The 27,921-nt window shown below is 39.7% G+C and overlaps 1 protein-coding gene across 1 annotated transcript in view; it reads right to left on the reverse strand.

Moving 5' to 3' along the window:
• rem2 (RAS (RAD and GEM)-like GTP binding 2) overlaps positions 1–15,339 on the reverse strand; it is a 33,740-nt gene extending 18,401 nt beyond the window's left edge. The window contains exons 1-3 of the mRNA XM_058393748.1: positions 15,043–15,339; positions 13,299–13,626; positions 11,268–11,341 (exon numbers count right to left, since the gene is read on the reverse strand). Coding sequence (XP_058249731.1) covers positions 11,268–11,341; positions 13,299–13,626; positions 15,043–15,054 — 414 coding nt within the window. The 5' untranslated portion in view covers positions 15,055–15,339. The remainder of the gene's footprint in view (positions 1–11,267; positions 11,342–13,298; positions 13,627–15,042) is intronic.
• Positions 15,340–27,921: the final 12,582 nt, after the last annotated feature.

Genomic DNA, 27,921 nt, shown 5'->3' on the forward strand with positions numbered 1-27,921 from the left:
GGATGTGAGATGAGGCAGGAGTCTTGGAGAACAAGCAGGTAACAAGTGAGTGGCTGCACCAGAGTGGGATTAACTAGCTAATATAAATATATCTGTCCTATGCACTTTGCAGAAAGAAAGAAAGAACTGGTGTTTTTTTTAGTGTATCGCCTTTTTTTTAGAAAGGCCACTGACAGCATCTTGCTGAGCCTGTATAGAGTCTTTTTTATTGATTTTTTTGTTTGTTTTGTCTTATGAGAATTTCTTATGGGTTGGACAAAAAAAACCCTCATGTCAAAAAAGTGATCTTTAACACACACTTTTACTTGTACTGGTCAAACTCGAACGCACACACACACACTCACCCACAAAACACCCGATCCAAGTCCTTGAACATGAATATGAAACACAGACACACACCTCTGCAGATACACAACACTTACCTTCTTGCCAAATGACAGAAGAAACAGAAGACAGCTTTACAGCCACGGATTCTTGCTCTCCACTTACGTTTTAAGAGCACCTCCATTTTCACGCCCTGACCGGGTGTTAAATCGTTAGAAACGCTGCAACCCACTCTCATTTCATAATCGTTGAGCAGTAAACAGGAGCGTACACGCAGATTTCCAGTAATTGTCGTCTCCCACTATGCGGTTGGCATCATGATGTCTAATCCTCAGACTTGCATAGTATGTACAAATTCCTTCCCACTTTGCCTCACAGGAAGCATTGCATCATGCATACAAGTCTGCATACATGTGTGTAAGTTGCCACTACAGAAATTGACATAATATAAACTCCATGTAGCTGGAGCTACTGCCCGAGTATCAACAATCTGAATCAGGAATTCAACTATGGTATGCTTTAAGCAGGGGGTGTATTAACCAGGAATTTCCCCATCACCAAATTTTTGATGGATACAAACTCACAGATGTTTACAATATTCATCTTTAACAACAGACACAGAGTACTGAAACTAACAATGTCCTTCTGCTAGCTAATAGTTTACTGGAGTTGTGTTTTTTAGCAACTACAACTTAAAAAGCTCTAGCTAGCCAGCCAAGTGTGAGAAATACAGTAGCTAGCTAGTTGTTTATGGTATGAAATATATCGGTAATAGCCTTCTAACTATTAACACTACATTATGACACAGTGGGTGCAAGAAAGGTCTCAATTGTTCAAGAGGCAAATGAGATACCAACAGACTATGACTTAATTTTGGTAGCTTCGGTCCCTGCTTTTACATTTTTTTTTATCCAATTATTTCCCCAAAATGATTATTTCAGAGAACAAATCCCAATCTCTCTCACAGACTAAAAGATTGACAATGACTAAAAGCTTACGCTTTCAAATATTTTAAAATGTTTTTGAGAACAACTAAGCCCATGGTTGCTGGTAAGAATGTATATTGGCACCTAAGCACAAAATTAGCTGTAAAACTATTTCCAGTCAACTTGAAAGCACCAAACAGCAAATAACACATATAAGGAGAAGCCGGTGAAAATGCTAACCACACTATAATGTGTGTGTGTATCAAGAAAGTACAAGCAGCGAATTACAGCACCATTATCACATTATGGAACGAAACGCTAACTCGATTGATTTTTTTGCCTGGACATCAAACCTAATGTACCAACATATTGCTTCTAATAGCTAATATGGAAACTCAGGGAAAGGAAGAGAAATATCTTTTCACAAGCATTTATATCGTACCCAGGCTGAAAGCTTCATTCTGATTGGTAAGGATTTATTTTTGACTGTAGAGGTTTATATTAAAGTGCTTGAGCTTGGAGGAAGAAAAAAAAAAGAGTTGAAATGGAAAAGATTTCTGTGAGGAAACATTAAGATTTATTGAAGGAGTCTCCAGTTTCAGTGCTTTGTAGCAGTCAGGGGATAAAGCTGTAAGAGGAAAGAGGAATAAAATAGTTCAGGATGTGCCGCCATGGGACGCTTTGGATTGGTAACTGTCAAATACATAAGCAATGTAACGACTTATACAAGAGTCTCATACAATTAACAAATGCTAAGCAGTCTGGAGGAGCTCAGTGTTTACCACGGTTATATGAATACATTAACAAGAATCACATTAGCACTCTGTCTCGCTAATTGGTCTCATCTGTAAATATTCGCTCCAACACAGATCTACTCCGTCATGTTCCGCTCTGTTGCTGTTCCATCCCGCCCCATCTCTCCATTCATTTCAATGCAAACTGTTTAATTAAATGATCTAAAGCCTTGGCGTTTCCTCACGCTGCTGCTTAAATGCTATGCAATGTCAGCAACCTGGTGTGAATGATTTTTAAAGCTGTGCACACACACACACACACACACACACACACACATACACCTGTCCTCTTACTGCGCAGTCATCGTTTGGTCTGGAACAAGTTCAGAATTGTAAACAAAGCGGGGAGTTGTGGCATCTGCTGAAATCGAAACATTCCTGAATGAAAAACAACCTGCGTATCACTTTCTGTGTACAATTACGTCTGGTATGCAAACGTTTTCCAGACTATTTTTTAAATGTTTTCTATTTGTAGATGCATAAATTGTCTCACACACCTGTCCTATTACTACAAAGTCATCTTTTTGTCTGGAATGAATTCAGAATTGTAAAAAGTGTAGGTCTGAGGCATCTGCAGCAATCTAAATGCTCCTCAAACCATCTACCTTAAATGCTAAAGCAACTGTTCTCACCCATAAGGTGCTGGCTTTGAAACCAGTTTCAAACACAGTGTGTACTATACTCCCATAGGATATGCAAAGGGAAATCCAATTGAATTTTGGCAAATCTTTTCGTTTGAATTTTGGCAGGCTCCATTTGTGAAGTAAACTGCTGTTTTGCTATTGTTATTTTAATGTGGCTCGTTAAGACCTCGAGTAATAATCTATTTGCATTTTCATTTCAATGATGTCACAATTTTTCTGGCCACTAATTTCCACTACTTTTGAAAATTCTTCCGTAGTCTAGTTTTGCCAGAAGGAAGAGTAGACAATGGTGTTGTAGTTCTTCGGCTGCTCACTGTTCAGCGTTGCCAGAGCGGATCATGTGATCCGCATGTTGTGATGTGGCACAGGTTTTATGTTGGATGCCCTTCCTGAAGCAACCCACCCATTTTATCCAGGCTTGGGACCAGTGGCTAGGTCGGTTCCCTGCCCAATAATTGAACCCAAGCCATGGTGAGGAATCATGCTGCTGGACCACCTAGTAGCTAGTTATAGGCATTTATACAGATGAAAACAAATCCGCACATTCCCAAATCAAGGAATGGCTTTTTTTTTGTTTTTATCTTCGATATCACATCGCATTTGCAACCTCAACAAAAAGCCAGAAAATTATTGGCTACCAGTTGGCTATGAGTTGATCAGTATTCCAGTGTCTCTCTTGAAACATTCGTGAAGATTCCAGAAATTGATGTCAAAGCTTCTGATTGGTCAACTGTCATCAGAAGGAGTTAACTGGAAGTGGAATGCCATTCACACCATTGGAATATCCAAGCAACCAAGTCCAGATGTTCACCAAAATGTCGACCTCCAGAAGTTGCACAATGAATGTGGACTTGAAGAGATAAACTAAATGCAGATAATCCATTCCAGCCACCCAAAAATATGACCAATATTACCAGTACAAGGCGTATATAAAATGTATGGCTGCTTACAAAGAACTGACCCAAACCAAGTATTCCATGTCAAGGGTCCTCACAGGAAGTCGTGCCACCAAGCTTGGGCTAAAAATAGAACAAACCACCTACGCCACCAATCTGTCTACAAAAAAACGTGAAAAATTACATAGCTTTTGAACGCACGCCAAAAGCAGAACTGGTATCGTGGGTTGACTCTTTCGAAACAGCTTTTGATGACTTAAAAAAAATCCGTAAACTTACTTCAGTTGGCTCCGCTTGGCTTTTCGCTGACGCAAAAAAGGACATACGTGAAACTTAGCCGACATTCGGTTCGGTCCGTTCGTGTGCCGAAAATGCTTTGTATGCCGATGCAAATTGCTTGCTAAATTTCAATTCTTAAGGTGAAAATTCATAACGGGGGGCATTTGAATGCAGAGGTTCCACTGTACAAGCATCTTAACCACATGGATCAATCAATAAGGAGGCACAAACTAACTCCTGGACATAAATAAGCTTTGATCTGAAAAGTTTCAATTGAACCCCAAGACAACAGCAAAGGACCTGGTGAAGGAGTTTGAGGTATCAGGTACTAAATATGTACATCCAAGATGAAGAGATTCTCAGACTGGTGTGGCTTGAAAGGCTGCTGTGCAGGAAAGAAGCCCCTACTCCAAGGCCAGCATAAAAATGTGGACAAAGATTAAACTCTCTGGCCATAATGAATAGCACTATGTGTGGAGTAAGATGGGTGAGGATTTAATTCAAAGGACACCATTCTGACTATGAAGCATGGCTTCTTATAGCAGAACAATGGTTCAAAGGTGTAACAAAAAGGCTTAAAGGCAACAAAGTGAAAGTGTTGAATTGGCTGTCACAAACCCTGACCTGAATCCCAAAGACAAATTAGGACAAGGAGGTCCACAACCATGAGTTACGAAGTTCTGTCAGGAAAAACTAGCAAAGATTCTGCAAAAATATTGTTAGCCATTTGTGGAAGTTTACCCCAAGCTTTTGATTTGAGTTAATCAATTAAAAGTCAATGTTCCAAATACCCGGTGATGATCTGATATAGTAAATAAACACTGAAATTGATCTGTTTCTTAGCTAATATGTTGAAATGACTCCTTATGGAAATAAAGTAGATACCCTAATTGACTTGGAATTATGTAACTAATGGCCTTATGTGGGGTGTTGTGTGTATGGTTAATTAAGACAGTGAGACTGTGATATTTTTAGACTGGGTTACCAAGCTGAAAACTGTAAACCGTAACACAGTTAACAAACTACTGCAATTTTAACGGCATTCTTGGCTAAGGTGTCATGTTTATCGTTTGACTCCGTGCAGCGTCAGACTTAAATTTCATTATCCAGGCTGCCACTGAATTATAGAGTGGACAAGGATAGAGTGTAGCCCTACCACAGGTCAGACATGTTTCAAATTCGTACACCAATCTAAAGCATACAAAAATGCAAACCAGTACCACTGGCTGACAGCATTAACAGGACGCTCTCGAACATGTGTAAGGACAGGCAAGGTCTATTTTTGGAAACTGGATGACTTCTTTCTACCTGCTGTCAAGTGCATTTCAAGCCTCCAGGAGACCTGAAGCAGTCTACTCCAGGCAATGTGTAGAGGCACAATCATGCTGAGTATGCATGAGAGTCTGGGTGAGAGAGTAGAGTGCAGAGTATATATCTGCATATGTATGAGTGCTCATGTATGAAGCATACTGTGACTATTTGGGTTGATTTGAAAATGTTTTCCTGCACAGGCTCAGATGTTTATAGTGGACTGGGTAGCTGTATGTTATCCAAACCTTTCAGTAAAGGAGGCAATACATAATATTCTCTTACTAGAAATTTAGATTATTAGCCTGATTGGACAGAACAGCAACAACAACAACAACAACAAAACGTCCTACAGTTTAGAGCCTTCCAATCAGTTAGCATCGCAAGCCTCTGGAAACAAAATTAAATTCATGCAACTGATGACAGGAATTGCTAGGTACTGGGTGCACACTAATTTATGCGGCTTCAGGCTATCGGGATTTGCATAATGTATGTACAGTTCAGCCTGTCAGAAACTGCACAGTAATTCTTTGACATAGTCAACTGATTGGATACCAAACTATTAGAATAAGTGCTGGAATAAATGTGTGGGCCCTTCATACGGTGAAACATTGACATTTTTAACCATACATCATACTACAGATTTCCTGAATTGAAAGACATTTCCATTTTGCCAAACCCCATGAAATATGCTACGTCTACCTCTATTTTTAGAAGTACTTATGGCTACTGTTTTTTTTGTTGTTGTTGTTGTGTTTTTTGAATACACTAGAAATATCTCTACAAACTCTTATACCACATGGATAATTTAGGAAGGAGGCACAAATTAACTCCCAGAAATTAATGAGCTTTGGTCTGAAAAATTCAAATGAACCCCAGCACAAAGGAACAAAAGGAGAAGCATCAGGTACCAAACATGTACATCCACCATTGCACACAGCCATGGCCTGAAAGGCTGTCATGCAAGAAAGACTCTAAGTGGATTACCAGAACAAGGATCTAGCTTTTGCAGGACAGAAATTTAGCACTTTGGACATAATGCTCAAGATTTACTATGAACTATGAAGAACTCCAGCAGGCCAATGATCCTAATCTTACTTTCAAGAGTGTAATAAAATGGCTTAAAAGGTAACAAAGTGAAAGTGGAGTGGCCATCACAAAGCCTGACCTGAATTCTAAAAAAAAAAAAAAAATTGCCAGCTGAATTGAAAAAGCCTACAACCCTTAGTTCCAACAGTTTTGTCTAGAAGAATGTGCAAACGTTACAGCAAAATATATTATACATAGCTTTTGATTCAAGTAAAGCAATTGATGTGGTAGTTTAGTGGTTAAGGTGTTGAAACAACTGATCAGAATGTTGAGTTCAAATCCCAGGTCCACCAAAATACCAGTTCTTGGTCCTTGGCCCTTAACCCTCAATTATATAAAATGAGCTAAAAATATAAGTTGCTCTAGATGAGGGTGTCTAACAGAGTATGTACAATTTGATCCGTCATTTTTAAATGTTTATTATAGTGATATCCGAGCCCTGCTGAAGCATCAATGCAAGATGAATCTAGTGACATGATTCAGAAAGTCATTGACTTCTGAATATTTTATCTAAATGATAAGAAATGTAAGTGTGTCCATTTTCTTTTCCCTTGAATTTACTGTTCATTACACTTTATTGGCAAATGCTCCCCTCGAGTGGGTGGAAAGGCATTGGCATGCTGTTAGATGGATGGAGGGGTGGATAGGGAAGGGGTGGATGAGAAGAGAATGATGAGACACAGAGAGCAGATCCAGTCATTGCTCACCCCCAGCCCTGGAGTAAATCCAAAAACCTGGAGTCATTCAATCTTACTAGCTCTTTCTCTAAAAAACCTGAACTAAAATGTTCCTGGCGGATTTTGGGTCTTCTAGTAATGCAAAGTAATTTGTCCCGGTTTATGGATTTATGGAACTTCAAAGTAATTTGTCCCAATTTATGGATTTATGGAACTTCAAAGTAATTTGTCCCAATTTATGGATGTATCTTGGATAAATGTTTATCAACATAAAAAGTCATTAATATGAAATGAACAAAATATTTTTTTAAATTCTTGATTGAAATCGAAATAACTAAGCAATTTGTACTTAATCAGCAATGTAAGCATCATTTAAAAAAAATTGCAGCAACTCCTTACCAATTATACGGTTTCAAGGCTATCAAAAATTTAGTTTTTTTCTTGTCTGTATTTTAACTAAACTACTAATTACTTCTTTGAAGATCAAAAATATAAAAAAGGCTACTATTTAATAGATAAAAGCTTATTTTTCATTGATTTGCTCAACTATCTAGATGTACAATCACTTGCCGTTGTGCTCAGCATCCTCATTTATCTCCATATAGCTTTTATTGTCCTTAATGGAGAAAAATGGGAACTACAACAAGTGCTAAAAAAGGCCTATTGGGGTAGGAATCACGCTACCCCACACTCTTGGGAGGAGCAGCAGATTTTGTTTAATATCAAACCATCTGAATTATAGTTGAAGTCGTAAGTCATCACTGTTCCATTGTTCACTGTGCCTTTAAACAGCTTCAAAAATTCTCTCAAGCCTTTAAGAAACCTTAGCCAATTCGCTTCTGATAATTCTGGCTTCTGGCTAATTTGCTAATTGGAGTCAACTGGAAGTTTACCTGTATATGTATTTTAAGACCTACAATCACACTGAGTGCCTTGTTGCTTGAGATCATGGGAATACCGAAGGAAATCAGCCAAGACCTCAGGAAAAATGTGAACCTCTATAGGTCTATCCTTGGAGGCAATGTTCAAGCACCTGAAAGGTACCACGACCATCTGTATAAATGATAGCATGTGAGTATTAACACCAGGAACAAGGCGGATTCAGTCTAGAGACGAAATGTGCGGATCCTAGAACAACAGCAAAAGGCCTTGTGAAGATGGATGGTTATAAAAAAATAAAGCAAGGTACATTTTGCATGTTCAGATTGGGACAAAGATCTTACTTCCTTTGGTCTGAAGAAACAAAAATTTAACTGTTTGTCCAGTGGCTGTTACATTTGGAAGTAAAAGTCTGAAGCTTCCAAACTAATATCCCAACCCTGAAGCATGGCGCTGGTATGTTGTGGAGAAGTTTTGCGGACTGATGAGGCATTCACAATCAAAAAGAAGGAAAATAAGGTGGATGTATTTAAGCAACATCTCAAAGCATCAGTCAGGAAATGAACCACTCTCCCAAAGGCACAATGACCCCAAACATACATCCCCCAAGCAAAGCTGTGGCAAAATGGCTTAAGAACAACAAAGTCAAGGTTTTCTAGAGGCCATCACTGGGCAGAACTGAAAAAAGGAGACCTACAAATTTGGCCTAGTTACATCAGCTCTGTCTGGAAGAATGAGCCAAAATTCCAGCCAATTTTTTGGAGATGCTTGTGGAAGGCTACCTACAACATGCTACCAAAAACAAACCTGGTTGTAAGCTTCTGAACTACTGGGACTGTAATAAAAGACACAAATTCATTGGCAGGAATATTGAAGAACTAAGTTTACACATACTTGGCCAAACTTCTGACTTAAATCTAATCTCTTTCGGCAACCGCTGCCAAAATGTAAGTGGCGAGATTTTGTTAATTCTTGGCAAATTATCAATGAATAATGGCTGGCTAATTTGTCAAATGTGGCAATGTGGTGATTTCAGCATAAACACACAGGTTCAGGTAATGGGGTTATTCCTTAATGCTTTGCTAAGACAGCAATTATTTATGGCCTCATCCATCAGTTCCTGGGTAATCTGTTTAAAACGTGGCCTCATCTCCTCTAGAGGCCACACACACAAAGCCTTTTCTGACCCCTAGGCAATCTGATTTTTTACCCCGAAGGGAATAAGCCTGATCAGGTGTTGTTGTAACTCATCCTTTCCTGATCCACTATATTATAACTGAAGCTTTATTTACACTTATAACACGGCGCTGCTGAATTCTCAACTCTGGTTGGTCAGAAAGAATTCATTCATTTGCTACAACATAAAAGACAAATCAGTGCTTAAAATGAATACTTTTTAAATCTCAATCTCTGATAGCTAAATAATATCTGAATCTTTTTTTTTTTTACTCATTTGGTCCGCCCACTAGGGATGCAACAATACAGTTAACCCACGGTTCAATACGTACCGCGGTCTTTAACCACGGTTTTCGGTTCGGTTCGGTTGGCTTGGCAAATTAAAGTTTTTTTTTCCCATTACTCTTTGCTTTGGTGACAGGAACAGTAAGTATGTTAGGAAGAAAAAAAATGCTTTTAGTTGCAATTCTCTTTATTTTACTTAAATGCAAAAATGTACACATTCATAATGTACTGAAAATAGTCAGATTAGCACTTGAATGACTTTATTACAGAGGACGGGTTTGGAGTACAGCGCTCTTTTTTCCCAATCCAGTATGTAATGAACAGTAAGGGTGAGATAACTTTCTGTTACCCCCGAGGTCCAACTCTCTGTTATTAGCGTCTTTTCATAGAGATCGGGAAAAAAGGCCGTGTCGGCAGTGTGTAACACGGTGCGAACACTTTTATAAGTTGCCGAAAGCCCACATCACCAATCACAGAAAACGACTGCGAATCTTTAGCAATTATTATATTATAATTATTTTTGTGTCTCTCTGAACCAGTTGTGTCTGAATGCTGGAAGGAATCAGATAGGGGACTGTAGCTTTTTAGATGCCTGTGTTACCTGCTCTGCCATCCTGCTTCCACACAGTGATATCTCTGGGTGATGGAGCTGCAGATGTGTGGTCATGTTGGAAGTATTTCCATGTCAGTAGGTAACTAATGTGGAACACTGCTTAAACACAGTCATTTTTTTTGTTTAGCATTTTTGTTTAATCTGCATCATAGTCAACAACAAATGTCCCCACACCACAGATCTGAGAGACGGAGTTGCTTCCTCGTATTTGTCTCACTTCACCACTCCCCAGGGTTAGATTGTGAAATCTGACACCAGCATCGCAAGCATGGTTACCGCCCCTAACTTTAGCGCTCACTGATTGGATATCTACTCGCGGGGAGGCGTGTCTGTCTCAGCACATAGACAAACAGTACAGGCAAACACAAACAGGCAGTTCAGAGAGTAATAAAACGCATGGCTACTATTATTTTAAGGAAAAAACGAAGAAAAAAAAAACCGCGGTTCACATACGCATATTGAACCGTGGAGGCCGTAACGAACGGTTCAATATTATATTGAGTATCCACAATATTTCCATCCACATACACAAAACCCCGCCCCCAAAACCTACAATGGTTCGATTAAACATGCTAACCAGAGTTACGGCGCATCGGCTACATAAGCAAGCATTTGTGTTTGGCAAAACAAGCCTTGATTATAAAAGTGCGCTTGAAGTCTAGCGGCATTTTGATTAACCTGGCATGTTCGCATTGCTCCTCAAACTTTCTGGAGAAATTCTGAAGGCAGAAAGCTTGCTTTACAAGTCTGCCAGGATGTAATTAGTTGTGTTTGGCTCGAGTCCGACCCTTCCTGATTTTGCCGAGATAAAAAGGCAGTAATGGCTCCCGGCTTTCTGTGTAACATAAGTGGAACAAATTACGTGAGAATGAAATGAAAAAAAGAAACGTTTTTTTTTCTAAAAGAAAAGGGCCTGCTGCAGCCTTTGGGAGGGGGTGGTGGTGTATGGATGGGCTGCACGGAAACAGAGTAAACAGTTTCTCTCTAACAAGGCACATTAAAAACTCCTCAGGGTGCAGTAGAACGTAAGCTCAGGTCCCTTGTTTTATGACGAACCGCATGACAGGTTTAAAAAAGAATTGTGTCGCTTCAATACGGTGCTCAAAGCAGCATTTAATACAGTCTGCTTGTGCTGGTTTGAGTCTTTGAATCGCAGACATTTGCGAGTGTTCTATCTCGATCTAGCGCAAGTGTCCGTTTCTGGCGCTGGGCTCCACATGAATATTGGAGCACTGGTGTTAAATAAACATGTGTCAATGAGTGTCAGTGTTAATGCAGGCAGTGTCAGTGAATTACACGAAAACAGTGCGTTGATCAGGATTACTTTGTGTGTGTGTGTAGACTTATTTGTGTACGTGTGTATACTGTATGACTCACCTGTTTCCAGTTGTCATACACCAAGATTGAGCTATCCTCATCATCTACAGTCACCCTTCGCTGATATCCTTCATCTACAAAACAAACAACAGATTGATCATCTGCGTGGACGTCTGCAATTCTTCTCGCAGCGATTACGTGAGAATAAAAACATGACGGGGCTGAACTGTGGAGAGGAAACTGATCCTGTGTGACCTCCTGTCGTTATATCTCCGTTTCATCTTGGAAGGTTGGAAGGCAGAAGAAAAAGCAAGGGGAGTAAGTAATTAGCCTGTTGTAAGGACCTCGCTACCATTAGGCTACACCTAATACTGTAGAAATAAATCCGTGATCCGATGAGGAGTCAGGTTGGTGTGATATAAATATAAAAGCCTGGGCAGATGCTAAGGATGAACAGATGAATGAGTGCTGTAAATGCATCACACACTTTCATATTAATGAACACGATCACTAGCTTCATATCTGAGTGTTCGTTTTTTTCTATACAAAGGTTCTAGCAGTTGGAAGCTGTTCCTTCACCAGCCTTTTCGTGTGGTTAAGCTGCACAGAGATATTTATCCACTTAGTAGTCAAAAATGGGAAATACAGTGCAACAACCAATAACAGAGGCCCACTGGGGTAGGACTCATGCTGCCCCGTGCTTGGGGGAGGTGCAGCAGACAGATCTGTTAAATATGTTTTATTTATTTATTCTATGCTGCTATTCCTTAAAAAGCAAGACTTTCTACACATGGCAGAAAACATCCAATAAAAAAAGAAAACACTCCATCACAGCATGTCCCAGTGAATTAGCGGTTACTATAGAAACGATAAGGTATTAAAACCTTATCCTGCGATTTTCCTTAACACCTTCAGGCTGATCAGATTGAAAAAGAGTATAAAAAGACTTAAAAGGATAAAAAAAAGTCCTTCTGCCATTTCAAAAAAAAAAAAATGAAATAAATAAAAAATTCTCACCCAGTGGTTATCTCTCATCAGTTAACCGCCTGAGGCAGATAAAAGACTCGCCGATTAGATGAATGCCACTGGCTTCTGGAAGCTCTGAGAGCCCTTTCACTGCTAATTTTGCTTTTCTCAGTGCCTGTGTGTGTCAGATGAGGGCCAGAGTACGCTAACACACAGGACAGCTGCGGGTTAGGGTTTTTGACTCAAGAATTCCTTTGACGCAAATGAATATAACGTAAAGTGAATAGAGCAGTCGTTCGGAGATGGGAATTAATTTAATGTAGAATTCAGACCTACAGCTGTTTAGGGAACTGTAGAGCAAAGATATGTTTGTTTTTTGTTTAGTACTAGAGGGACGAAGCTAATGCCTAAACTGTTACATCATATTAAAGTGTAGTGAAAATATTTAAAAAGCTGAGGAAAAAATGTGACCTGCTTTAACATACTGTAGCTAAAAACGAAACACGTTAAAGAGTGTTAGTAGGAATGTTCGCATTTTACAGACATTTGTATCTCCAGAATCCTTTCTTCTGAATTCAGTTATACTCCTGGAACAGCCTAAAAGAAGGCAATCTTTGAGGTCACTGCTTGAAAAAAACGTGTGGAGTTGTGAACGCATCGTTTAGAGCAATCGGAAGCCCTTTCGTTCTTCCGTAATACAAAGTTAAGGAAACAAAAACAACCTAAAAAAAAAAAAAAATCCATAAAACACAACATGGAATGCTGTTACAGTAAAACTTGAATATCCCACATTTTCTCTAGTTACTTCTTGTTATCTTTCACATTAAAGCAGCTATCAACAGTCTGGACTGTTGCAAAGTGGACGCTCATTCTGTAAAAAAAACAAAACAAAAAAAAAACAACACTGCCTGACCAATCAGAATGGAGAACTGGCAGGATTAAGGGTGTGGCCTATGATAGATATTTCAGGCCATGGTTTTGAACTGGAATCAGAGATCAATTTGAAAAAGCGCTATTCAGGACAATCATACGATTTTCTTGTCATGTTGTTTACTTGTCTTCTAAACACAGCCCTCAATTGACTGAGGTGAAGGCAATGGAGCAAAACAAGGAAAAGATCTTTACCGCTTGCTAGTGTTTCAGAGTCTACTGAAAGTGATCTGTCAGACAGACCAGCGAGAATGAGGGCCAGAGATGATTTGCCCACTCCGTTCTGCCCTAGCAGGACAATCCGCAGTGGCCCACGGTACTTCTGTTCCGGGACTTTAAGAAGAAGAGGTGCGTCTTGAGCATCGCTACAGCCGCTGATGGCCGGAGCGGAAGGCTCTTCGAGCCCGGGTATCCAGTCATAATCCTCGGAGACGGCTTCCTCTCGCTTTAACAGGTGCTTGATCGGTAGAGGTGTGCTTCCTCGGCGAAGTGGAGGCGCTGCGGATAACGTCAAGCCATAAGCCTGTAAAAACACAGGAATGCAACAAGGGTAGAATTAATTGTGGATTGTTTCTACGATCATTACACTGAGCAAGAGGTGGATGTTTTTCCAGGAGAAGCTGGAGGCCACTTTCTATTTCTGTTTTGCTCTTTTACTCAGGAAATTTGTTGGCCAGTTGCAAACGCAAAAATATAAAATCAATCAGACAGTCGCTCTGGTGGGATTTGGTGAGCTGTGTACATTACATGGAAGTAGGTCAAAACAGCGTGTGTCCGTCTTAAGGCACAGACACACACACAGAGAAAATCTATAAGAATGAACTGGGCTGCCACATACTCAGGCAAGATTCTCGGCTTTACCGTTAAACAATAATCAGGTCCCAAGAAGCAGTGTGTCACCTGCCATTAATATTAATACAGCAATTATCCAAGCCATGGTGCTGTGTGTGTGTGTGTGTGTGTGTGTGTGTGCTGGGAACTGAGTTAGGCCAACACACACACACACACACACACAAATTATAGTCATTTTAATTTACTAATGAATGACATTGGACAACGACATAAGAATTGTGGCATACTAGCAAGCTTGGCCTTTAAAAAAAAATTCTTTGTTTTCAGAAAGCTCCGCCCCCAGAATCATCTGAAGTACATTATCTAGAAAATGATTGACAGGAGGCGCATCCAAACACAAACAAGCATTTCGGACCGTATGTATTCTCAGCAACTTTCGCTAGTTGTAGTTGTTCTACATATTTCCCATATATATCTGGGGAAACAACTACTGACTTATTGCACCTTTAATGTTTACAGCCGACATCATAACAGCGCAAAATGTTATTTCAGTAACTTGGATTGCTGCACGGTTGTTGACGCCAGGCGGGTTTGAGTATTCCAGAAACTGCTGATCTCCTGGGATTTTTATTCTACAGCCTTCTTCAGCCTAGGGTTTTTCACAGAATAGTGTGGAAAACAAAACCAAACCAAACAAAAAGACAACACTGAGCAAAAAAGAAATGGCGTTGTTTCTGATGAAAGAGGTCAGGAGGAGAGTGTCCAAACTGCTCCAGGATGCCTTCTGATTGACAGGAAGGTTACTATGGTAACGCCTATAACCACTGTTTGCAATTGTGATGAGCAGAAAAGCATCTCTGCATGTCAAACCTTGAGGTATTGAACAAAGGCTTTTTATTTTAATACTCAGCCAAGAACAGAATTTTAAAACTAATATATATATTTATGTTGATGATACACACACATCCTTGTGTGCATGCCAGTGATGTCTCATATTGAATAGATTTATTTCTAAAAAAATAACAATTAAAAACTACACCAATCTGTATGGGGAGAAAGAGAGAGACAGAAGGCACAGCCCGGCTCAGGGTCTGTGCAGTAAACACGATCTACTCAGTGCAAACCGATAGTGTGATGGCGTTCTTACCTGTTCCGACATCGTTTTCCGTTCATGTGTTCTGACAGAGACACTCCTTCACCAGCGCGAGCTCCGTGTACGACATGACATGCCAGCGCGCATCCTCCGGTGCAGGAATTTCTTTTCTTTTTTCCCCCCTTCTTCTTCTTCTTCTTCTTCTTCTGTATGTGTGTGTGGGTGCGTGCAAATGTGCTTGCTACCGCATGTCTGTTTTTTTTAAAAGCCTACTGTGCGTCGCGAGGCTGTGCGCGTGCGAGCGCCTTGTCCCTCGCGAACGTTTCGCAGACTACACCTGGACCATTCCTGGGTAAAGCCTTTGTAGCGGTTACTAAGCCACGCCCACTTCTTTCCTTCAACCAAACAGCGCGAGAGAGTACCTGCCTTTGCACTCCGTCTGGGGCGGAGCAAATGACTCATGGCCACGCCCCGCTCCAGTTTGGCGTTTCGGAGGCGTTTACCTCACCTCACTAGCACTTCTGAGTAATCCTGATACGCATGAACATTTCATCATAGGCCATCATTCTTCTCCTGGTCACCTAAAACAAAATACTGTATTATACAAAAGAGCCATCAGTGTGGTCAAAAGTCTGTGGACACCTGACTGCTAATTCTCAACATAACCTGAGACAATTCATAAGCACAATTCTTCTCTACCAGAACAGCTAATCTTGGGTGTTTTGTCTGCCCTCATGTTTAATTTTCAGTCTCACTACTGGAAATAAGCATGAGCATTAAAAAAACAACATTTTGCATTATACACCATTTGCTGCTAGTCTGCTAGCCGAACAAGGACGTGCCAGCTAGCTCTCCAGTCACACTCGTGAACAACACTTTTCAAAAAATAAATTGCAATTTCAAACAAACAGAGCTTACGGTTTATTTACAATATTTACAGTCTCCAAGTAACAGTAGATGTTTAAGCATTCAACCGTTACAACTTTGTCCACTGCTTCTCTTTGACACCTGGTATTAAGACCAACTACAAACTAAACGTCTTAGGGTTTCGTCTGTTTTGTCATATAACCAGTAACTTGGTCAAAGCCTGCCAATTTGTTTCCCTTTGTGAAACACTTAGCTAGCAAGCTAGCTAATAAAACATTAAACAGATGGACCATTTTTTGTAGCCATGTTATGTTAAACTGACTCATTTACCTTAGGGAATCTTTGCAGAAAGAGAGATTTGTCAAAGCATGGTATAAACAGGTTTAGCTTGTTAAATCCACAACTCTCTTTTACACATCCAGCGTTAGTCGTATTAACCAAACGACAGCAACTGAAACTATTGTAATGCTAGTGAAACTGTGTGCTGTATGGAAACTGTGTCCATTTTTAATTCATGCACACTGGAAGACTTGCTTACGAGACATTTTTAGTTTGCCTACGCTGCTAAGTGTGCCGCTAAGTCATCTCTGATCTCATACTAGGCTTTAACGCCCATGTTACAACAGTGACAACCTTATAAATAATTCATTATCTTCTTTGCTGTCTTACGTGTAAAATAATCTTTAATACTTCAGGGCCTATGCGGGTTACAAATCAGCCAGGTATGCTGATACCTGCGTAAAAACTTCAGAGATGAGACGTACATTTTATTAATGTTGTTGGCTTGGATTTTATGAAAGGTAGCGTTAATGAGCGTAAATGAAGGCAAATCTCACGATTAACAACTCTGTCATGATGCAGTAATTAGTCATAAGGAGAGTGATAAATACTTTATATGCATGTTTGACAGAAAAGTCTTGATTATTTGAAAAGACCTAACAGGTAAGGGTGTTAAATATTAGCAGCCTATTTGAATGTACCCTGACCAGGCTGTAACTAAGAATGACTAAATGCTATATACATTGCATAGTGACTTACATTCATGATAATTTGTTCCAAAAGGTTCATATATGTTTGCACGCTCGCATCCACAAGCATCATATCAGTGTATATATACATCATATATGCGAAGTATTTGTGTATGTTGACATTGTGAAGTCCTAATGATTTTAAGCAGTATTAGATTCACAATTGTAAACTGTTTGTTGCATTCAGGTGATTTTTTTAAATTACAACCTAAATGCATCCTGATAGGGGATTCTGTTAGTTTTTTTGTTTTGTTCTGATTTTTTTGCAGCATTTCTTTTCAAATAAAAATAGAAACAAAATGTAGTGACGTATGATGCTTACAGCTGAAAGATTGACTGCGCCTTTTCTTTTGCAAATGTGCTTTTTTCTTTAAATAGCATTTGCCGACAAAGAGGGCTATTTGTACCTAATGGGGGAATAAACAGCAGGATACTTTGGTAACACATATCTACTTGATCTATAAAATACATCCATTTGGCAGTATGCTGGTCCTGTAACTCTCTCGACCTTCAGAGCAGTAGCTTAGAACATTAACCAACAAGCCATTGAATAATTACCAACCTAAACATGTTCTATATGGATGGAAATGAATATATTTCTTAGTTTATTATTAATTGACCAGTCATTTCATAAACAGTGTACCAGACCGGTTAAGGGTCATTGTACTCATAAGTTCGTCTTCAGTAAGAGCTTTATACTGGTCAAGGTCATGGTAGATCCAGCTTATCGGACTGAGAATGAGGTGGGAATATACCCTGGATGGGACACCAGTCCATCGTAGATAACCATGCACAAACACATTCATACCTTGAGGCAACATGTGAGCAAGAAACCCATTTGGACCATGTGGGGAGAACATTTAGAAACACCACACAGACAGTAACCCAAGCTTAGGATCAAACTACAGACACTTAAGCTGTGAGGATGCTACCTGCTGCCCAACCTGCTGCTGAACCTGCTGCTCAACATGCATAATTTAAGATGTAATTGTCAGCCTTCCATATTGAAGACACATGCAGATTAAAATTTCCAAATAGTGATCATGTTACTGTATGGTATCTAGTGTACCTCTTCTTTCTTTTTGTCATAGCTATATCTGCCATCTAGAGTTCCTACTTGGACTCGCAATGTACCCTTTTAAATCACTGTACTGTGGTAGCTCAAATGGTTAAGGCTCTGGGTTGATGGTTGCCCCAGTGCCATCAGGTTCTGCACCATCAGCACTATCACGTTGCCCTAGCAACATCAACTTTCTACGTTCAGGCCCTTTCTGACCTTGTGCCTAAACCTAAGCAACCTAAGAAAATTTCCTAAGCTGGGATATGTGAGGAAATCAAGGACTTGCTGATTCATATGAATGCTTGAGTTCCATTTGGACCTTCAGAACATTCCCTTTCTGCTCTTGTGGCTCGTTCCATCTGGATACCATAAAGATGTGTAGTTATCAAGGACAGGTTTTGCCCAAGTCTGATCTTCAGTGTGAGTGAATAATCTCACCTGGATAGGGCAGTTTTGGGCAGTGGTTCGTCAAAGGTTAAGGCTTGGGTTACTGATAGGAAGGTCAGGGAGTCAAGTCCCAGAACCGCCAAGCTGCCACTGTTGGTCTGCTCCAGGGGGTTGTATCATGGCTGACCCTGCCCTCTGACCCCAGGTTCTTTACAAGCTTCCTACAATCCTGTTAAGTATGTGCAACAAATAATGGTTAGATTTGAACCTATGTAGTGTTGCTGTAATTATAAAACTGTCTTGGTCTCATTAGTAATGTACGCATATTGAACATTCTTTCATTACACTAACTACTATCACTGTTCTAAATGGTTAAAAGCTAATTACCAGTTTACAAACATTGCCAGTTGCATTTGAAATAATGGATTTGCATGGATTTAGCTCACCCTATTAAACCGCTACCATTCAGTGCCGATGACATGGCCCAGTCTGTGGCCACGGCTTGGTTGTCATGCCGCACATCTCGCTAGAGGTGGATGATTAGTCTGCACGTCAAGCTCGTTGATCTGCAGTGTTTTAATTATGCCTCATCAAGCCTTGGCAGCTCTGTGTGTGTCTGAATGGCGCTTGATCAGAATGATGAAGACTCCAGTTCCTCCTTGAATCCTTAAAAGTATAACCGCTGCAATTAGGGAATGTATTGTACTGTGTAAGTGAGATAATGGGGCAGAACTGTATGTCATATGTTGAGTGGACACTTGTATGCCTGCTTATCCAATCAACCAATCAAATGATGACAGAATGCATAAAAATATCATGCAGATACACACCGAGAGTTTCAATTCATGTTCCAACATCAGCGTATCAAAAATCAGGGACATGCAGATATGTGGAACCATATAGCTGGACGGCTAACTTTTTTTTTTCTAAAAACCTTAGGTTTAGCAAGTCTGATGCAATTTTTAAAAACACCCCTCATTCACATCCCCTCCTCCTCTTCCTGACAGTTTTAATACTTTAGTGCTAGCATACCAACATGACTGGTAAGTCATCTTGAGAGGCTCTATTACATAGACTCAAATATATTTTACACAAGATGAGATGAGTCAGGTAGGTTTACGGCCATCTGCAAGACAGGACACCGGAGATTTTATTTGCCCAGTGGGCAAGCTAATAAATTCCTGATTTGTCCACATCTCATAACATTGTTTAAAAAGACTTCATTTAGTTGTAAGGGTAAGCACATTTATGTGCACAAACTACGTCACAGACATAGTCCAGGTCGATTGACAAGACATTACCTCAAGTGTCTTATAGGCGTGAGATGACCTCCATCACCCAGTGCAAAAGCTTTATGTTTTGACAACGAAGCAAACAAGCAATTGCACTGTCTGGAAAGTTAGCAGGCACATAATACTATCTTGCCCACAGACAGAGTAGTGTCAACTGTCCTCTGTCAATACAGGAAGCCAGAGCAGGGCTGATTCATAGTTTAGACCTCAGGAAGAAAAGATAGATTGGGCTTGAGCATGAAAACCAGAAGCACAAACATAGCAGGCTCACAAAGTTGTGTGTAAATGATTTCAGCAGTATATTAGCAAAAGACACAGCTGAGGTACATTTATTGGCACTCACAGCAAGGTGCAGCTCTTCTAATCTTCCAGATTTGGCTTCACCAACAGTGTGTGTGTGTGTTAGTTAAATGCTACACATAGTCTAAAATAGTCAAAGGACATATTGCAAGGTGGACAACTAGGAAACCACCTAGGGTGAAAGCAAGATGGTGTGTGACGGCACAGTGCCTTTACAGAAGGCAAAAGCGAATCTTTGCACTTGTAGAAAACACAAAGTCTATGTGAGTCAAGAACGTTTTCACTCCACAAACGAACAAAAAAATTGCATACATTTTTAGTCCACTACAGACTCCTTTGGCTTAAAAAAAACAAAAAAACATTTTAATTAACAACTGTGGTTGCTTTAACAGAGGCTGAAATTATTTCATGAACTCTTCCTCTATAACAAACACGACTTGGCATGCCATTTAAAAAAGTCTATTTAAATAATTGTTCAAATCAGCATGGCGCTAGAATGTTGTTGTGCCTGCTGTGTCTGTGCTTCGTTAAGAAGATTCATTTTCATTTCTACTGATGATCGACTCCACTTGTACGACTGCATACAGTACATCTTCAACAAGCGCCGGTGTTTATGCTGCCTCAGCTGAGAGTCAAAACACACAGCTCACCTTTCACACTAATGAACAGCCCCAGATGCTGAAAAGAAGGTTCCATTAAAGCGTTTTATTAAATTATGCTGTAAGAGAATCAGTATTGCTTACATCTATTTTTAAAAATAGAAAAACAGTTCTTATACGTGAGTCAGCTTTCAGCGTTTGGTTAAAAACGGCGTCTCAGATAGTCGGACTCATTTCTCACAAATGACAAATCACTGGCAGAGTGCTTTTTTTTTAGTAAATACAATTAAATTTCTACGACATTTCGTGCATTTACATGCAATAAAAGTGCACTTTGATATGATTTTGAAAAGGTTTATGCATTAGGCAGTTGCAAGCTGGGTTACATATGGTGTGAAAATATGTTGTAGAAACTGCGTAATAGTTACGTAATTAAATTAGCTAATATAACATAACTAATGTCAGGCATAAGCGCCAATCATATCAAGTGTTCATATCAATCTGGGGCACAAGACAGAGAAATCAAAGCAAATTTATTGGAATTAGTTCATCTGTCTGATTCCTGGCTTCTCCTTGTTGATGTAATTGAAACAGCTAGAGTTAGCTACTAACTTAGTATCTCAAGTTAGCTAGTCAAATATCTAGTATCGTTTCTCTCAGTTGTAATTATTTAATTATTTATTTAACTGTTTTTCCATCATACAAGATAATGAATCATGAATTGTTCTCAAATATGTTTGCACTTCGAGCTGCAACATATTCAGAAATATCCTGAATTCCTACAGGCTTGGAGGCCCAAAGACCACGATGTTTGGTTAATAATCAGGATAAACAAACTGATTTTTGAAAAAAATGGACAAGAACCATGAAAGAAGGCAAGCAGTGGAAGAACGACATTTGAGACTGGCTGGTTTCCTCGGATTTTCAAGCTCAGCAGAACTTAAATAATCACTCGTTTCAACCATGGTGAGCAGAATAGCATATCAGAATGCATCTTATGAAACCTTGAAATGGATGAACTACAGCAGCAGAAAGTCACACTGAAGCAACTCTGGGTTCCAGTCCTGTCAGCCTTCCTGTCAGGAAGAGAATGTGGTTTGTGTATTTTTTCTGAAGCATCATATTTTGCGCCACAGAATCTATTTCTTGCTAGATTCATACAGTATGCTCAATGAATGAATAAAAGAATGATTTCTGTTACACGTTTCCATCCCCAACACAATTTGCATGAAGTGCCACCTAAATATCGAGTATCAGTCAAAGCTGACGGAAGCTTCGATTGTATGTCATGGGGAGATATGAGAATGAATGTAAGCGAGTGATTCGAGGCGTTGTGGTAATACTGAGAGAGTGTCTCTGTGATTGGCTTAATGACTCAACGCTGTGGTTCGGAGCTCAGCTTGAAGTGTGCTTTTGTGTGTCTGAATCATTCTCTCTCTCTCTCTGTCTCTCTCTCTCTCTGTCTCTCTCTCTCTCTGTGAATAGGAAAGCAAAGATCCAGAACAACAAGTTTTCTATAAGATCTTTCTTTAGCATTTATAGAAGGAGTCTTCGTTGTCAGAGGGAAATTTCTCTGTAACAATTTATTAGCTGATAGAAAAATAATTCACTTCAAATTGATTATAGTAATGGCTCATTGCATTGGGCCACATCATACCACACTGTTTGGTAATTATTTGCCGATAACAGCAGATAGAGAGAGAGAGAGAGAGAGAGAGAGAGACAGAGAGACAGAGAGAGAGAGAAGAGCTGGTGTGTTACCGGACTGAAATGCGAGGCAGGCCTACAATCTGATGTTTTTATTCACCTTGATAGTGTTACTAAGCAACTCTTAGTTCATGATAAGACGTACGATAAAAACACACACACACATATTCGTATCATTACAGAAACAGTGCCAGCATTATGAAAAATGTCAACCTGGGTGATTTCCGGGGTGTATCTGCTGTTAATAATAGATAATAGACACATTCTCACCAAGTGAGCTACAATGTGTAGAGAGACTAATTAAATGTGTGGCAACAGCAATGACATGGGTTAAAGTGACATTATAAAGTTTACGAAGCTGATAAATATCACTAGTATAAAGTTTCTAATGGAAGGTTGATTGAATCATGAAGCATGAAGTGGGAATTCCTAGCAGAGGAGATGCTAAAAGCAAGTTCTATACACAAAAATGTGACCTTTGAGGGTCTCCTGGGAGACACAATAGTGCATAAAGTTACACAGAATGGTGTGGGGGAAAAAAGAAGGCTATGGTAACTGAGATAACCACGACTGTGTTGAGCAGAAAAGCATCATAATGCACAAAAACTTGAAAACAACGAGCTCCAGTCAGCCAAAAACAGGAATCTGAAGTGAAGTGGATTTGTGAAGATCTTGTAAAAACAATCCCAAGAGAAAATAATTCTCATGTGAATGAATGTATACATGGTGCCATGATCAATCAAATGCATCTAGTATCTAGTATTTCTTCATATTATGTAAAATACAAGATTATTCAACTTATTTCTCAATATATTTTCTTGCTTTAAACTCATGCTTTTTTATTCTTTTGCCAGATATGTTTGCTCATGCACTGCAACCATGCATACATGTGGTGTCATCATTCATAACTGGTTATGACAGCCTTTTATTATTCATCTAAAGGTCCTAGGCCTGCATTCTGCATAAATTAAACATACAGTGGACTCAGAGACGGTGGGAGACCAGTAATGAGCTTAATACATACAGGACAATGCATAAAGCAACTGAATGTCACATGGGAAATATAACATCATATAGCCGAATACAGAATTATTGGCCCCCATGGAAGAAAATGAGTAGAAATAAGTGATATATTGGCTTTCTTTCTTTCAGTCTTTTACAATCTTTTGTAATATTCCAATATCCCAGAATGATGTCCAAAAACAGACAAAGACATAAAGAAGTGATGTTAAAGGTCTAAGTTTTCCAGTACATGGAACGTTACTGGAAAACCAATCAACATGGAATCCAACTGGAAAAAATTAACATGGAATCCAGTGCTTCCTTTCCCAGCATTGATGCTGTCAGTTCGTACTTCAAATACGTTATTGAAGTTGAAGTTTGCCGTTGTAAGGCTAGGCAGAAGGACCGACGTTTACTCCGGGGGCGTTCTGACCTCAGGAACTCGGCATTCTCCCCCATATGAGATATTATTCCAGAGCAACCGCCCAACAGAGCCACAAAGCAGCAAATGAGATAAGAAACATCTGTTCCTCAGATATCACTGATTCACTGAAGAAAATCAAAAAGACTGCCGGTCCTGAAATGCTGGGAGTGATCATCATCACTAAATTGAAGACTGGATTGACTATCTGGTCAGAACAGTGTTGGAGAATGAGATTCTCACCCGAATTGACCACTTAGATCAAATCAGAAATCAGACAGACCTTAGTGTTCAATCTTCCAGCTACTCCAGGGCTGTTTCGGTTGATACGGCTTATATTTGAGCTTGCCTGATCTACTGACTATCAATAAACTGAAACACATGCAGCATCCTAGCATGATTATTTCAGTAACAGATCAAGGGTCAGTTGCTGTCTTCACTTTAAACACTTAGAACTATAATTGCTGATCCAGCATCCAGTCCTGCTGTTATACAAGCCTCTCTGCTTGTACAGGCAGTATCTTGGTTGTTACATGGGCATTTTCCATGTTCTTTAGTGCATCCTGTGACACTATCAGCGATAATGTATTAAAACAAACACATTAATATGAACCTGTGATTTGCTTTGTAGTCGGCACAACTGCTGTTATAGAAAACACCTCTGAGAATTCAGCAACCTTCTGGTATATGCCTAAACTAGCACTTTGTACAAGTAGGTCTGTATCTTAATCTTATTATTGGGAACCAGCAAGGCAAAAAAATGGCATACATTATCCTGGCTCTGAATCATTGCTGCCATCTGTTAAGCAATCTGCTGCATTATAATCAATAAAAATGACAACTTTATTGAATAAGTAGAGAATGCTATTAAAGAACGTGTTCTTTAATTTATATCTTTCTGAATTACATACTCATAATTATTTAGAATCCATAAGGAAAAAAACATCACAAGGCATAAAACGTCTTCATATTTAGCTCTCTGTTATCCCCTTTGTACCCAGCATCTTCTGTCATATCAGAAAATCTGCATGGCACATGCACTCAAAGACAAAATAAATGATGATTCTTTAATCCTTTCCTACCAGGTCAGCATCTTTGAGGGTCACTCCAAACCAGGATTTTTATGTTTCACTACACATCATTGTGACTTCCCAACCCAGTCACTGTCACCATCGTTCTTCATCCAAAAAAATGCTAGTGTCTAGCTGTTTAAATCTCTGAACATTACAAACGTCTAAGAGAATTCTAGCGTTGGGATCCAAACACAACGAACAGGATACCTTACAAAGTCTACATGAAATCATCCCACATCCCTTCTGCCATGTTTGCAGTACTGGAACAGCTGATATACCCCTACATATGGCCATATCCTCTGGTGAAATATCACAGCTGTGGAATCAGATACCCTGCTTTGTTTTGTATTTTTACCCTCTCATGCATCTATCTTACACATAACAGAATCCTTGCTGTCGCACTTGTGACAGCCAAGATGGCCAAGTTGCAGATCCTAGAATTAAATCATTTTTAAATATCTGTGGACATTACTAGCTAGTGACATTGTGTATGGAAGCTTCATTATGAGAAGGTCAGCTCAAACGTCTCTATCTCTGTAGGCACTGATTCTTATTTGGGGAACCCCAGACATTCCCAAGTCAACAGAGAGATATAGTCCCTTCAGCAGGTCCTAGGTCTCTGTCTACTCTGTAAGTTGCCAAACCACCCCAAATAGCCAACGCAACTGGCTTGTTTTTTGGAGGAGCAGCTACTTTAAAACTCTCCTGGACTGTTGAGCTCCTCACAATATCACAGCCCTGTTAAGGAACCTCAGATCTGTACTTATTAACTTATTTTTCAGGTCACTACACACAGCTTGTGACCATAGGTGAGGATAGGTTTGAAGATTGACAGGTAAACAAGTAAGAGTTTTTGTTTTATGACCACAGACTAGTATAATGGGTGTAACACTGCTGTTGCTGTCATGCTAAAACTCTCTATTTTCATCATGTATGAGAAATGTCCCAAGAAACTTCTTAAACTTCTCAACCAGAGACAAAGTCTGTCCCCTCAGCTGAAAAGAGAACTGCGTTCTTTGTTGGGAGAGTGACTGACTTGGTGATAGTTTTCATCCAGCTTCTTTACCATCTGCCCCCAAGCTTGACACCTTTCCATCCTTGGCTTTGTCTTGATATCCTGTCCATGAACATCATGGACAAGAGTGGGTACAACCTTAAATAGGTGAGACACTGGCTTCAGTGGCTTCAACTTTCAAGGTATGTCGTTATAGGCTTTCTACAAATGTAGATTCACTTAGCATACTCCCATACCCATATACCCCTATACTTAGCATACCCTGAACAAGCTCTGAAAGAGAAAAGAGCCAATGACAAAAACCTCAGTCACAGAGATGGACATCAGAGATTTTTAGCACTGCATCTTAAAGGGATTAACCTGATGCCTCTTGACAATTGGGTTAAGGAGTTTTCAAAGTGTTTCTTCCATGACACAACAATATCCCCAGTAGAGGTCACCAGTCCTCCACACTTGCACATCAGAGTTTAAATTGTTAATTGTCTTGTTTTCCCCTCCTGAGGGACTGAATGCTTTGGCAGAAAATCTCCATCATCTCTCTAAACTCCTCCAAAGCCTGTCCTTTTCACTTTAGCAAATAATTTTGCCCAGGCCCGATTGGCTCCCCTATAACTCTCAGTAGAGAGACTCAGGTAAATCTGTCCTGGGCCTGTGTGAATCCAACTTACCACCAAGTGAGCGCCTTTCCAGTTTTAACCCAAATGTAATAACCCAGTACATATGGTCTCAGGTCTGATGATACAAATTCATTGCCCTTTGGCCCAAGGTCTTTGGTACTAAGTACACTTAAGAGCAAACCTTGGTTTAATTTCCAACACGAGCATAGAAATCCCCCAGTAGCACTAAGGTGTCTGTAGAAGGTACCCTCTAAATGACCTGCTCAACTTTCTTCAAGAAGGCTGAATACACCAAACTTCTATTTGGTACACAAAACAACAGTCAGAGGATTACTATAGTCAGAGGATTATTATAAATCTCAAATCTCATGAAGGCAACCCACTTGTCTAGTGGGATACGCTCCAAGCGCCAACTATAAATCCCCTTAGCTTGGCACTGGTGTGTATCCCTTCTTCACCCAAGGTCCATCTCCTGTGGAAAATCTGGAGTAGTAGATAGACCACACTGATAAAGATAGTTGGTACTCTGTGTGGATGAGAATACCTAGCCCATACCCTAGCCCATTTCTGATCTCTTTTCCCCATCATTTCATGTTCCCAAAACCAGTGTCTTTGGCTAGGGTCTAGTCTTATAAGACTATCCATCACATACCTGATGCTTGCAGGTTATAGACAAAAAGATGCTTTGCATCCCATCCTTGGTTGCCCAAGGACTAGCCTTTATCTTTCAAACCACCACATTATATTGCCTTATAAAGTTTTTCTTGCAAAAATCAAAGCAGCTGATGCAGAAGAGGAATGATTGAAATAATAATGGTGTAAGAAGGTGAAAATAAATTGGTTAGGCTGTTAACTCCCTGCAGACCTGCTTTCATTCCAGTTACGACAAATATCCTAACAGCTGAATAGTCTTTTTTTCACATATACACCTGTTTACCAGTTGACAGACCCCCAACAAAAACACTACGATATATTTCTACACGTCCAAAATACTAATTAACTGTTATGTTACTGCTGAGAAGGTGATAAAGGAAGAGACAAGAAATAAACAAATACTTAATGAGTAACATCACTAGTAATTAGTTTGGGAAATATCACTGAAGTGTGAAAAGCATCCTTGATAATGGTCCCTTAATGAGTGAACATGTTTACTGAGCTTGAGTGCAATACCTGCCCATAAAATTTGATCAGAACTTTATTGTTGCTTGTCATTGATCCCAAATCAGTGTCCATGTGTGTAAAACAAAAAGGCTCAGAGAAGGGAGTTGCATGTTTTTTTTTTCTTTTTTAGTTAGTCAGATTTCATGGGTGTTTAGTAGTCCTAATGTAAATAGCAGCCCCAAAGTGCTATGCCTCATTGGGCTTGCACAGTGTGCATCACTGCATGCGCTTAAATGAAACGTTATTAATGAAATGATTTATGAATGCTTTAAGCAGGCCATTTAATTTGTGTTACTGGAAAACACCTTTTATCTGCATCAATGTTTTTCATAGAAGACGTAATCGTGGAGTAAAAGGACATGATGTGATCTCTAGGGATGGTGCTAGTTAGTCCTTTTTTGCAC

The sequence above is a fragment of the Hemibagrus wyckioides genome, linkage group LG07 (genome assembly GCF_019097595.1).
Source record: "Hemibagrus wyckioides isolate EC202008001 linkage group LG07, SWU_Hwy_1.0, whole genome shotgun sequence".
In the NCBI taxonomy this organism is placed as follows: Eukaryota; Metazoa; Chordata; class Actinopteri; order Siluriformes; family Bagridae; genus Hemibagrus; species Hemibagrus wyckioides.